Source organism: Microchirus variegatus, assembly GCF_963457635.1.
Source record: "Microchirus variegatus genome assembly, chromosome: 5".
NCBI classification, from domain to species: domain Eukaryota; kingdom Metazoa; phylum Chordata; class Actinopteri; order Pleuronectiformes; family Soleidae; genus Microchirus; species Microchirus variegatus.
In genome coordinates this window covers 19,965,731-19,979,539 of record NC_139806.1, presented here as the reverse complement: position 1 = coordinate 19,979,539, position 13,809 = coordinate 19,965,731, and the positions used below count along the sequence as shown (strand labels likewise).

Sequence of the window (13,809 nt, the reverse complement as noted above, 5' to 3'; positions counted from 1 at the left end):
TTCTTAGTAAGGATAAAAAGAAAGGTGCTGTAATACATTTTGACATTTTTTTCCCCTCTATTTTTTGATATTTTGTTTTGCCATCAATAAGTTTTGTGAAGGCCAGGACATTAAGATGGAAGAGGAAATCCATGGATCAGACTGAAGGTTTATCTAGAGAGAGCAGAGGAGACTTTCAGGATGGGAAATGCATGTATACTTTTACCAGGTGGGTTGTGTGAGAGTCTTGTAATGTATCTGATCTGTTTTGTCTTATAATAATAATATTTTCCAAAAGAAAAATCAGTATGAACAAAGTGAGGCTGTTGTTGGATTTTTATGCTCTGTTTTGTAAAATGTTAAGATTATACTACACTATTCATGGTAAATATTATCTGTTACCGCCTTTGTAATACATAAATATATTCAATTATTTTTTAAAAAGTATGGTCACTTTCACTGCATTTTAAAATATTGGATTCAAATACATTAATTTGGGAGTGAGTAGCACTGATTGACATCCCAACAGCTATGTTCTTGCTCAACGTCATAAATGAAAAAACATTTGACATTGCTGCGTGTTTTTAACAGGTGGACCAGCAACTATACGCAAACTATTAATCTGAAGGAATTATAATTTATCCCCAATGAAATATACTCTTTATTTAAAAAACAGGGAAAAATATCATTTACATTAGAACTGTCATTTTAAAGAAGAGCTGGTTAAATTTACAGCAGCAGTAAAAACTCAAAATACTACAAAAAAAAAAAAGAAAAACGACAGGAAGATACCTCCAGGTCGCCTATAATAGATTTAGGAAGAATGTGGCTGCTGCTACAGCATGCAAACAAATTATTTGGAATTTAAATGTAAATCCTGAATGAAGGAGCCTCTTGTCACATCATCCAAAGACAGACATGAGTAGCCCGACATAGGTGTCATCGATCTCCATGTGGTTGTACCCCTCCCCAGCATCGGCCGCTCTGGGTCAGGAGGCGAGGCCTCTTGGCAAAACAACAAGCCACTCCTGTTCATTCAGATGAGGAGATGGCACATCCAACACCAGGGAACACAGTGTCACAGGCATGAGATCAACATGAACTTTGTGGCTCAGTCCCATGGACGAAGGGACAGAAGCATGATGCTATTTCGACACTGCATTCATCCCGCAGTGACTCTGACAGAGAGGACAGATTGAGTCTGTCAGGTTTTCATGCCATCTGTGTTTGCGTGGCATAAGCAGTATGTTCCTGAAATGGCATTCAAAGTAGAACATAAATGAATATGCTACGATAACAGTTTGGTCCGTCTCTTTCCTATATTTCCCATTTAAGCCCTTTCACAAACTATTTAAATCAGCTAGAATACAATATTGGCTGTTGTGTGGTGTGTTGGGATTGACTGAATGAATGACATCACTGTACTTACTGACATGAATCAATTCAAGCCTTTGTCTTGCATTTGGATCTGGATCAAAATGTAAATGAATGTTTCCTCAACATAAAAAAAAACAATTTATCTTGAGATTGATAGACATATTTGTTGCTAATAAAATAATATCAATCTGTCAATCATTTATACCAATTGAGCCTAATAATTAAGAATTGTGTTGTCATTTTTTAAATTGTAGGTTTGTACGTGATTCGAGATGAAATGCTCAGCAGATTAACTGACAAACCGATGAGTAACTCTACATAACCTTGTTGATTAATTATTTATTCTTCACGAAGTATCATGGATGCAAAATCTGCTGGATAATTTTAATATTTTTTGATTTGTCAACCAGGAAAATACTCAACACGACGACACAAAAAAACTGCCACAGCGCAGAAATTCTATCTAGCGTTGTCGTTCACTTCAGTAAAACATTTGATTTAATTCTGAAGCTCATCCATAGCTCATCATTAATTCATTCTCATTGCCTTACAGGTTCTAGTTGAAAAGCTTAAAAGACAAACATGAGCTGGAGCTTTCTCACTCGTCTCCTGGAAGAGATTCACAACCACTCCACCTTCGTGGGGAAAGTGTGGCTGACTGTGCTCATCATTTTCCGCATTGTGCTCACAGCAGTTGGAGGTGAGTCCATCTATTCGGACGAGCAGACCAAGTTCACCTGTAACACCAAACAGCCAGGTTGTGACAACGTATGCTATGATGCCTTTGCTCCCCTCTCGCACGTCCGCTTCTGGGTCTTTCAGATCATCATGATCTCCACTCCTTCCATCATGTACATGGGTTATGCAATTCACAAGATAGCCCGAACTTCAGAGGAGGAGCGCAGGAAGCACCAAAGGCTCCGCAAAAAGCTGCCTCCTCATTCGAGGTGGAGAGAAAGCCACCATCTTGAGGATGTCTTAGAACAGGAGGAAGATGATGATGCTGAGCCCATGATCTATGATACACTGGAAGTGCAGGAGGCAAAGCCTGAACAAGTAAGCAGCACGAAGAAAAACCCACCAAAATATGATGGCCGGAGAAGAATTATGCAAGAGGGACTGATGAGAATCTATGTTCTTCAGCTCATGTCACGAGCTATTTTTGAAATTGCTTTCCTTGCAGGACAGTATCTCCTCTATGGTTTTCGAGTCAATCCTTCCTATGTTTGCAACAGGATTCCCTGTCCACACAGCGTGGACTGTTTCATCTCTAGACCCACAGAGAAAACAATCTTTCTTCTCATCATGTATGTGGTGAGCTGTCTCTGTCTAGTGCTCAATGTGTGTGAGATGCTTCATTTGGGACTTGGGACATTTCGGGATACACTTCGCATGAAGAGGAATCGGGGCCGCGGAACATCCTATGGCTACCCGTTTTCGCGCAACATCCCAGGCTCTCCTCCAGGGTACAACCTTGTCATGAAGACAGACAAACCTGGCAGGATCTCCAACAGCCTCATCACACATGAGCAGAACATGGCTAATGTGGCCCAGGAGCAGCAGTGCACCAGCCCAGATGAGAACAACATCCCCTCTGAACTGGCGAGCCTGCATCGACACCTACGGGTTGCCCAGGAGCAGCTTGATATGGCCTTTCACACATATCAAACCAAAAACATCCAGCAGACCTCCAGAACCAGTAGTCCAATATCTGGAGGCACTATGGCAGAGCAAAACCGAGTTAATACAGTCCAGGAGAAACAGGCAGCCAGACCAAAATCAGCAACAGAGAAGGTTGCACCCATTGTAAAAAATGGGAAGACCTCTGTCTGGATCTAGAGGATAAATCTAATGTAATGCATTAATGGTATAAATGTTCTCTTAAAGACTCTAGGACTGCACTGTAACATCTGGAGGATATGTGAGTGAGTATAATATGTGACTTTGAACAATAACACTGAGACTTCCAATCACCCTAGCTCACAGTAGACTTGAAGCTACAAAAAGAAAACGCACATGAAGTAATTATCAGACCCAGAATCACCAATCTTTTTTGTTTCTGTTGTGTGATCTTTTGTGCTAATGTCCAGACATAGTTAATTAGCATATGCTTACTTAGTGAACATATGTATTTCCAGTTAAAATATCAAAGTCTAAACTGAGTGTTTTAATCTATTTATCTGATCTACCCTTGAATGCTACTGAACTGGATTAATTTGAAGAAATTTAACTAAGTGTGTGATTGTACCCTAAATCCTAATTTGCACTTGTAGTTCAAAACACTATTAATGCACAATGTGTCATCTGCGAGGCATGATGATTGTTGTTTGAAAGATGCACAACTAATATATGGGGTGGTGTTTTTGGTAAAGTGTAGTTTTGCCTGTTGCTGGAATTAGATAAAAGGAAAGATATTTTGGTAAAAGGTGGAATACTTTGATTAGTGTATTGGAAACGGGGCTGCGTCAATGTGAGGTATTTTTGGTAAAGAGCTGCTCAGTGCGATGATCTTCCATTGTTGTGTGCAAATCCTTTATCGGTCCCATGTTTTCCAAAGCCGAGCAATGTTACATCTAAAGGAAAAGAGGTAAGTAAAAAGAAAATCAGATCATTGTCCAAAGTAAATACTCATGTCATGCAATCCAAAACAGATGCAGTTGCATGCCGGGGACAACTGGGGACATACAGAACATTTAGATTACAGTAGAAATCAAATCCTTTGCTATTCAGTTAGGTTCCAGTTATGTTCAGTCATGTTGTTTTGATGATGTGCATTTTAGTTCCTCTGTCGTTTAAAATTGAGTTTAGAGTAACATTTAATCCTGCCTCCACTATTGTCACACTTCGAAGTGCCTTAGACTTTAAAGACTGTTCTGTTATTTTTTTTCATGAAGAAATAAATGTATTTGAAATCTCTGATTTCCTTATATTATAGTAGCTGTCTTGTCATTTGAATAACACGAGTCTGCTTTGGGGAAACTTCTATTATTAAGAGAGGACAATGTTGTTACAGCAAAAACATTTTATGTAACAACAAGAAAATCATTTAAGGCATACTTTGTCCAATACCATTCCAATTTAGTTTAATCATACCTGCTGTGAGACCTGTAGAAATGTATCAGTTAAGCAATGTAAATCTGTCCAAAGTAACATTCTAAGCGTAGTACGCTTACACACAACACTTACAGTAAGTCATATCATAAACCGAGGTTGCAAAGTTTTTACAACCTAACAATCTACGCACTTTTGTTGTGTCTTATATATGGGAAAATGCCATAAAAATGAGAAAGTACAAGTTTTCCTGAATCAGCTGCAGCAATTTAAATAAACAAGAGTAAAATCAAACATGCTTTTATTGGCGTGTAAGGTTTATGTGTGTGCATGTAGTAAAAGATGGACTTTTGGAGCCAAGCATCAGTTGGTTTTTTTCCTCCTCTTTTAATTTATAGATAAGTAGTGCCAGGTGAATGCCATAAACAAAGGATTCCAGCCTACACTGGAGTCGCTGTTCCACAGAGCCAACCTCAGGACCGTTTGACAAACAGCAAAAAAGTTGTCGTAAAATTCTTCCTTTAGTCACCGGTTTATTAAAACCTGAATGTATGAAAAACAAATCTTGGCCTAACTGAATCCACACCAGCATCTTCATGCCGCTGCATCTTAACAACAGTGCCCAAACAATAACACACCTTTGTGCTGTGCTTCATGTTCCGGTCTTGGCCTCCCTGTGTGGAGTTTGCATGTTCTCACTGTGAGTGCTTGGCTTTTCTCCAGGTTCTAAGATTCCCCCCCCCCCACGTGTCCAAAAAATATACAGAGGTTAACTGAACACTCTTCATTGCTTCCCCTCCTCTTGAGACATTGATGGCTCTTTTAGGTTCAGCAAGGCTTGGCATCTCTGACCCATAGCCACATCTCTCTGTGTTTGGCCACCGCAGTGAAGAAATATGCTACAATCTGTGTTATTGGTTGTGTGGCACCACAGGGCTAAACACCAACGTGTTTGCAGACCACAAATGTAAAATTCAATTACGAATACATTCAGTGCCATGGTGGAATCCGGCCTGTCACGATGCCGTGCGTGTGAGCTCACAATAGAGCATATAAGAAGCTTAGGATGACATCCAGTGGAGAGTAATGTTATTGAATATTAGAAATTCCAGACTGAGGCTAGGGAAGGTTATCAAACAGTGTGGAATACAATTCACCCAATGTCAAGAATGAATACATGTTTGTCTGTCCTATTTTAATGGAGGGGAATAAACAAGGGAAAGGTAATCAGGAGAAGGCTGATCTTATAGTTATAAGATATAAGAAGGATTAACAGGAAGAGCTTTTAGATTCTGTAAAATGTACTCACAGAAGCTTACATTTAATGTGAAACAAATAGTGCCCCCTGTTTGCTGGTCACCTGTACCACAGTGGCTGTCACCAGAGGTTGATACAAAGGGCCAATACTGGAATGTAGAATCGGAAACTGTGCAGAGAAATACCTACTTTATAAAGATGGTTCAGGAGATTCCAGAGAGGAGGAGAGTGAGTTTTTTTGATTTTATGTTCCACGTGTACACATTTGTCATAGGCAATGGCTGCCTGATGGATTATCTGTTGCTATTGCATAGCAGGTAGATATTATGGGCACAGTGGAGGACAGAAAAAGTCATCATTCTCTAATTTACTATCTGCTTTGATGGCATTATGAGAGGGATCGGGAGGGAGAGCTAGACCAGGTATAGTTAGAGAGGTGTTAGTGATGGATTTCAAACTGCAACTGTCATGTGGGATCCTTGTGGGTACCAGCACATGTTTGGGTTCAGCCGGCATGGGCATCGCGGCAATTATATTTGATGTGGATGTGAAAAAAAAAATTGTTACATTGCTTTTTTATTAGCCCTATGTCACGTTAGATTAATGGTAAATCCAACTAAACAAAGAAAATGGATTTTACTGCTACACCAATTATAGTGCACAGAGCGCCATCTGCTGGTATGTTTCATTACTAGCAAGAATATAATATTCACATCCAAAGAAAGCATAATGGGAGAGCTTGGTCTATATGGTTGGACAACTTTAATTTTTAAAATTCAGCTGATGAGAGGAACATTGGTTTCAAAGTAGGACTAATGTGTCATTTGTCGTTTATTTGTTGTTTTTTAGTTGTTATTTCATGCTAATTTCTTGACTTTTTAAAGCTCATTTATTTCAGTTATTAATAAAAACAATGTTCAACCCATCTCCATTTCTCTTGATATACTGTAGGTGCTTGAGACATACATACTAATACTATTTATGATGCAAAATTAATGTATTAATATCAAAAACAGACATTTAATTTAAATTACATAAATAATAGTGTGGACAACTGTAATTAAAATTCGTACCAGGAGCAGTTTCGGCCACTGCCATTCGTGGCTCGGGCCCTAACAAGTGTATTTATATGTAATTGAATGTTGTATATGATACATTTAATAATGGGATAACAATGGCCAAATACTTATTATTACTGTTATAAAAAAACATTGCTAGGAAACATATATTATATTCTACCACATGATTTTAAGTGGGGGGCTGCATGTAATCGATTGGGGGGCCACATGTGCAAATCAAACTGCAAATCCAAAAACGTGAACTCAAATCAGTACTTATTTTGAGTGCATTGTACTCAATTGTATAAACGTCATAAAAGCCATTACTATTTTTTAAGGCATAGGTAAAATGCACTGTTACAATAAATTGTGTCAAATTAATTTAATTATCGTGGCCATGACAGTGGGTTTAAAAAATAGGCTGGTATATATGGGCGAGTTGAATGAGGATTTTTTATTGAATTTGTCTCTAAATTAGTTATAGAATCAATCAGTTGCTTACTTTTTAGATGAAAGTAGGTGTCTAACAACCTGTTTGAATACACCAGAATCTACTAGATTATACATTTACTGGGGGAGGATGCCTAGACCACCCCACCAGTATGTCACCACCACATACATACAAATGCTTCTGACGTCCATTCAGGGAAATACAGTGGCAGATAGAATGGCCAGGACTAGAGGTAGATTGGTAGATTCGAGTGTTGCAGTATAACAGACATCTGATCCTGTGTGAAGAGCGGAATCTGTAAAGCATCGTTCCATTGCTCAAAATAGAAAACAGGGTCAACATGACAACCTGACAAGAATCAGACTGGGACACTGTGGATGAGTGGCAAGCACATGCAAGCTGCTGTTAACACTGTGGAGAACTTTAGTGTGTTGTGCACACTTTGATGTATTGTCATGTAAGAGACAGCTTTTCAATAAAGACAAATTAAGGGCGATGGAGGTGAGGAAGTGCTATATGTTCTTATGTCATATGTGCAGGGGTCTCCAACGAGTGGCTCCTAGTCCCTTTCTAAGTAGCTCGACAGTTTCAATAATCGAACATAAACCTGCTTATATTTTTGTCCAATCTGACTGTCAGATAAACATTTAAACGACTCCACGAGAGTGAATCCAAGTGTATACACTGCAGCATAATGAAAAGTGAATAAGCCAAAATGTCGGTGTTTTGATTTGACAGCAACATGAGGGTGAATTAAATACTATTTTTGTTTATGTTTGTTGCAAAATGTGAGTTGCGGACATTTTGTCAATGTCCAGACAAAACAAGCTCATTCAGTTTGTTTTGTTTTGAAATCAGTTATGAGAATAAATGTTTAAAAGCATGGGTATGCATTCTCATTTTGTCAAAGTAGCTCTCAGAAGAAAAAAGCTTGTTGACCCCTGACAACCTTTTTTCTTCTGGTACAGACCTGCAGTGACGTAATGTGTAAGTACCGCTTCATCGCCGGTGTGAGGCAGCATTGCACCAAACGTTCCCAGAGACCAGGCTGCCGGAAAGTGTAGAAGAAGAAAGTGGAAGCGTTGGGTTTGATGTCAACAACTAGATGTTAGCAATGTAGCCGTCCTTTGATGTTTAAACGCGCAGTGACCGCTTCATTTCAAGTTCAGCTCTCGGGACAGTGTGCAAAAATGTCGATTATGTGTCTCGCGAGAAGAGCTTTCGCGTTCACTGACTATCTCGGTGTTTACGCCGGGAAATGCACCGGTCGTCATTTGTGCGTGACATTTCTCTCTGACGTTCCAGCCACAGCTGAGAACCGCGTCAAGAAGTACAGCCATGACTCTAGAAATATCCCGGGAGAGTTTGTGTGCCATCATCTCCCTCACAGGAGCGTGCTGAAAATCCAGGGCCAAGACACTTGCTCATTTCTTCAGGGAATTGTCACCAATGACATGAGGATGTTGTTGCTGGAGGAGCCTGCGCTTAGAGCCATGTACTCACATGTGTTAAACGTTCAGGGGAGGACACTGTATGACATCATGCTATACAGGTAAAGTAAACGTTCACGTGTTTTTCTCACTGCATGTATGTTATGAGTAAACACGAGGGCGTGGATACTCAGCTTATCTTTAAAATGCAGCTGTTCCCACAGCAACGGTGGCGAGGTTTCGTGGCTACAAAGACTTCACTACTGTATTCAAGATTAGTTTAAGTCCCTTTTGAAATTAGATTAATACAGTCTGAAATTAGTGGATCAGAGAAAATAGACTGAATTTGTCAGATCATGTTGCGAATGAAACGCGTGTTTGAAACAAACGGTGGTTGTATTAGCTCTTGAAATTCAATTAAGTTTTCTTCCTGATTCTATATCATCACCTTCCAAAGTGCGTCCTCTCTTTAATGTGCCCTGATTTTGTTGATAATGTTCTCAGTCAATTTGTCATTTCTTCCAGAAATTGCATAACACGGTGGTAACTGTTTCCCACCCCTCAAAATTACATCCTCAAATGTTTACATTTGCAATAACATCCATCCTCAAAGATATGCAAGATTAAACATTAACCAGACAATATTCACATTTAAGAAGCTGGAATCAGAGAACTATGAAATAATTTTTTAGTGGCTTAGAGACCATAAAATATTGTAAGCCATCCTGACAAAAATGCTAGATGTATATGCAAAAGAACGTACAAGTTAATTTTTTCTTTCATATATCTTATGCCATGCAGTTTTGTGACACTTCAGGTTTTTCAAAATTTAATGTAAACACTTTGGCGATACCATATATGAATGGCACATAGGATGAATTAGTCAGTGAAAATAATTGGGGGTTAACCCCATGCATGGTATTATGTTTTATTGGAATTGATGAGTCATTTAAGTTTTTGTTTTTCCTCTCAGTCTTAAAGAAGCTGATGCTGAACCTGGCGTTTTCCTTGAATGTGATGCTGCTGTTGAGGACTCGATTTTAAGACACATGAAGGTATACAAACTTCGCAGAAAGGTCAGCATTAACCCCCGTCCAGAACTTTCTGTTTGGGCAGTACTCCCCACGCAAAAAAACCCTGGCCAAGAGGTGAGTAAACCTGAGCTTTCCTCCCCTGAAAAAGCTCAGGTATGGGAAGCTGATCCCAGAATTAAGGAAATGGGCTGGAGATTGGTGATGGACAGCCACATGGACCCCAGCGTTATCATTGCATCTTGTCAGAAAGGTGGCACAGAGGACTATCACAGACATCGCTATGCAATAGGTAAGACTGGTTCATTACTCTTTAATTAAATTCAAGGTATAAAAGATAAAGAGCAGAACTTTTTTATTTCATTCATTATTTTGTATTTTATTAATCACATGTAGCGTCTTGTGCACAATGGAGTGTCAGCTGCTCTGAGAGAGAGAGAGAGGGAAGTCGCTAACTTGACACTGACAAAAAGTGTTCATTAATGAAAATCAGACATTGCTTTTGAATTGTGGTTCAACAGAATAATAAAAAAATAACTGGTGGCACCCCCTAAAAAGATCGAAAATAATTGACTGTAGGAGGGACATAAACTAAGGTGTGTCCTATAATAAGCATCACAGGTCTCTTCAAGCTTGTAATCAGTTAGTCTGCCTACTTAAAGGGTGGAAAGTGGTCACTGTGTTGTTTGGTATCATATACATCATATATTCATATGTATATATATATATATACATATATGGAGCTTTTAGGCAAGTCACATCAGCTATGTTCGCTGAAGCAAAAATGAAGAATACAAAGAAAAGAACACTGTTCCTACTGTGAAACATTGAGGAGGCTCAGTTATGTGTTGGGGCTGCCCATGTGTTTACTTAATTGGTTGTTTAGTCGGGAAGTTAAATAAATGCAGGTGCAGCTCTGCTGAGAGATGATGAATGTGACTAAATTGGGACTGCAAAGTGCAAATGCTGTTACATTAACATTGCCGAAGTAGACATTGTGTTACATCAGGCATTTATAAACCCAAAGGTAACATTAATTTGATGGCCAATCATCGTGTAAGAGTTGCTTTACATCAGGCTTTTAATATGGACAAAAACGTTTTTGTCAATTGCAAAATAATAGAATACTGAATTGCGATTAACTATTGAACTTTTGTAATTTAGAAGACAACATATCTTTTGACAGCCCTTGTCTGAACTTTTGCTATTGATAATTTGTGACAAGTTTTGTTTGGTCTGCTGTCATTGTTGTCTAGGACTTCCCGAAGGAGTCAAGGACCTTCCTCCTGGGGTGGCACTGCCACTAGAATCAAATATTGTCTACATGCAGGGCATCAGTTTTAGCAAAGGCTGTTACATTGGCCAAGAGCTCACAGCCAGAACTCATCATACCGGGGTGATTCGGAAACGCCTGATGCCAGTATACTTCTCATCTCCAGTCCACGACCTCGAGGATGGAGCTGCGCTACAAACGCAGGCAGGCAAGCCAGCTGGGAAGTACCGAGCAGGGGTTGGAGACCTGGGTCTTAGCCTAATCCGCATGGCTCATTCCAAAGATGTGTTGACAGTCAAATCTTCTAAGGACACCACTGTAACACTTGAGGTCTCTGTGCCTGACTGGTGGCCTAAAGAGACCGGTAAATGAACTAAAGAAAGTGACATGCGTCATATTTGATAGATCCCTGAGTAGTTTTTGTGATTGCTTAAACACTGTGGCAAAAATGTATACATGTATGTTTTTATTGCAATAAAACATAATTTGAGAGTAATTTTCCTCTATTTATAAAATATTAAGCTATAAACCTCTAGTGTGGCACTTAGAACATGATGTGCTAACTGCCATATATTATTGGTGGTAGTTGAATGCAAATCAAATGCAACAGGATAAAAAAACAACTATCAACTCGTGTTTTTTTTTTTTTTTTTTTTTTTTAAATATAATTAGATTTCTTAATCTTAAAAAAAAAAAAAAAAAGTTTACAAGCAACATTTCTAAGATTGCAATTCATATCATCCCAAACACATTGGCACTTCACATTCAAGCTACATAAAGGGACAAGCCACTTAACATCTTACTCCTGATAAAGGAGATGCTGCCCTCTTGTGGATTGAATGGTGTCCCGAATTTGCTGTAACATTGTTTCTGGCTGCAGTGCCAGTGTTGAATGATCGAGCCGCTTAAAGTCTTCGTTGCAGAGGAGGCATTCAAGTACATGAGCCACTCTCTGTAGATCAAAGGCAGCATGGTAAGGTCCAAGTGTGGTGAGTGCCTCCGAGAGATGACGTGGGTAATCGGAGGAATCCCCCGAGCAAACATTCAGGAAAGCCATTCGGTTGTCAGAAATTATTTTTAGGAACGAAGCAAATTCACAATAATTGATACCAGAGCAGGCCTTCATGATGACCTGAAAAGGAGCACAATTATCTGTCAAATCATCTATATATTATATGCATTCTTGGGCAACCTGAAAAAATATAGAACAATCTTATATATCAAATACCTGGCAGTGCTGATGCCACGAGTCCATAGTGTTTCTCCACTCGTCAATCTCTTTCTGAACAGAAGATAGCTCATTCTGAAGGAACTGCCACATGATGTCAATGTTGCAGCCATTTAACCAGTTGTGATTAATAGAGATAGTGTCCTCCTGCAAGACAAAATCCATAATGGTAAACAGCTGGTGCTAGTAAACACTTAATGTACAACATAATATGATAATGATTCATCATTTTGCTCTGCCTCTATAGTACAGACACTTCTATCACTACTGTTCTTACCAGATTATAAACTTGATGGTGCCACCCACTTGGCACAAAAATGATTTCACCTGCCTCTTGAATGATCTCAAGAGGTTGACAGGCTTCTTCAAAGTGAGGAAAAAGGGCTGTGTCTTGAAGGTCTGATGATGTTACATCATATGGGAGGTTGCCATTAGTGTCTTGCAGAAACTCCTCCTGGCCGGGGGGATATAAGAGCCATTTCTTCCTGCCACAGATGTTTGCCGACCAACTGTAGGAGCGGAACACATCAGCGTGGAATGGGGTCCTGGTGATGAAAAGATAAGTTTGATTGTGTGAAAAACAATGCTATATCATACTTATTGTCATTATTTTGTTGAATTTTCATACCATGAACCTTTAGGCCCCATGTAGACAAAGCGATAGTCATCTACTTCAAGTGTATCCCAATATTCATTAAGCCAGTCTGAAGAAAAAAAGACTGGGGTGGTGTAAACATTGTGTTCTGGGAAGTCCCTGTGGAATAATAACATGTGTCAGTTACATATGAATGAACAACAAACAACATTCACAAAAAGGCAAATTAATACTGGCACCTTGACATGTGCCAGTCTTTAAGATAGAGACATCCTTTAGGTGATGAGTGCCCATTCTGGATGTATTCCTTCCAGTAGTGTATAAATTCTTTGAAAGGCATCACTTGTTTAGGGTTTGCATTGTACTCCTTAGCATTGCAGTTTGCAACAGGAACAGGAGTCTCATCTGTAATGGAGAAGACATGCATTAGGGTGCATAGCAGTAGTCACTGCAGCATGGTATTTAATGATTGACGTGTTGGTAATGAGTTTAATTACCAAACTCTTGTAGCAATTTCTGGAAATTAGGCTTTCCTTCTTCAGTCACCCACTGTTTTCTACACTTCCAGTCCTCTGTAAACCTTCTCGAAAACATGCATGGGTGATTGGGAAGCAAGTATTTCTTAAAAAATTTTGAATAACTCAGCTCCCTGTCGATGTAATCCACAAAATGTGATGACCAAAACTGTTCATACGACTGTCTTGGTATTTTGACGAGGCTGCAGCAGTTGCGGTATGCATCCCTGTCCATGATTCGAAACAAGAGCTCGGCTAGCCTGTTAGCAAGCTTAGCTGTCAGTGCCTGGACAGCATGAAACGGCGAGGAAAGGTTGGCTACGTCTATCACATTCGCCGTTAAACTTAAAACAGTGTTTAGGTTAGAACAAATACATTGTGCGAAAATGTATTTTCATATCTTGACACCACATCGCTACATAATAAGACACTGCGGGTTACAGTTCCTCAACGACACAAATAAAACACTATAACTATTATTTACTATTTATCAAAATTGCTTGTATTTATCTTTGTCAACTCTTAAACTGTGCATGCTACCTTACCTTTATTGATTAGCTACAA

General features: G+C 39.2%; 3 protein-coding genes across 3 annotated transcripts; 2 read left to right on the top strand and 1 right to left on the bottom strand.

Annotated features, from left to right (window-relative positions):
* Positions 1 to 1,938: 1,938 nt before the first annotated feature.
* Positions 1,939 to 3,195, top strand: gjc2 (gap junction protein gamma 2; the record flags this gene model as incomplete). The annotated part of the gene is made up of 1 exon (XM_083889250.1): positions 1,939 to 3,195. One exon carries the CDS (start codon positions 1,939 to 1,941, stop codon positions 3,193 to 3,195), a length of 1,257 nt encoding a protein of 418 aa, XP_083745376.1.
* Positions 3,196 to 8,262: 5,067 nt separating this feature from the next.
* On the top strand, positions 8,263 to 11,392 carry iba57 (iron-sulfur cluster assembly factor IBA57). The gene is made up of 3 exons (XM_083890544.1): positions 8,263 to 8,725; positions 9,577 to 9,926; positions 10,891 to 11,392. The coding sequence occupies exons 1-3, from the start codon at positions 8,304 to 8,306 to the stop codon at positions 11,277 to 11,279; spliced, it is 1,161 nt and encodes a 386-aa protein (XP_083746670.1). The 5' UTR covers positions 8,263 to 8,303; the 3' UTR covers positions 11,280 to 11,392.
* A 274-nt stretch (positions 11,393 to 11,666) lies between these two features.
* Positions 11,667 to 13,670, bottom strand: jmjd4 (jumonji domain containing 4). Its single transcript, XM_083889498.1, has 6 exons — positions 13,228 to 13,670; positions 12,970 to 13,135; positions 12,764 to 12,889; positions 12,413 to 12,680; positions 12,136 to 12,282; positions 11,667 to 12,039 (listed from the first exon to the last, which is right to left on the bottom strand). Exons 1-6 carry the CDS (start codon positions 13,478 to 13,480, stop codon positions 11,707 to 11,709), a joined length of 1,293 nt encoding a protein of 430 aa, XP_083745624.1. The 5' UTR covers positions 13,481 to 13,670; the 3' UTR covers positions 11,667 to 11,706.
* Positions 13,671 to 13,809: the final 139 nt, after the last annotated feature.

Coding starts and splice junctions, on each gene's coding strand:
- iba57 (XM_083890544.1), top strand. CDS start 8,304: ATGTTTAAACGCGCAGTGACCGCTTCATTTCAAGTTCAGCTCTCGGGA. Junction 8,726..9,576: donor TATGACATCATGCTATACAG/GTAAAGTAAACG, acceptor TTTTCCTCTCAG/TCTTAAAGAAGCTGATGCTG. Junction 9,927..10,890: donor CAGACATCGCTATGCAATAG/GTAAGACTGGTT, acceptor ATTGTTGTCTAG/GACTTCCCGAAGGAGTCAAG.
- jmjd4 (XM_083889498.1), bottom strand. CDS start 13,480: ATGGACAGGGATGCATACCGCAACTGCTGCAGCCTCGTCAAAATACCA. Junction 13,136..13,227: donor GAAATTGCTACAAGAGTTTG/GTAATTAAACTC, acceptor TCTCCATTACAG/ATGAGACTCCTGTTCCTGTT. Junction 12,681..12,763: donor ATGGGGCCTAAAGGTTCATG/GTATGAAAATTC, acceptor TTTCATCACCAG/GACCCCATTCCACGCTGATG.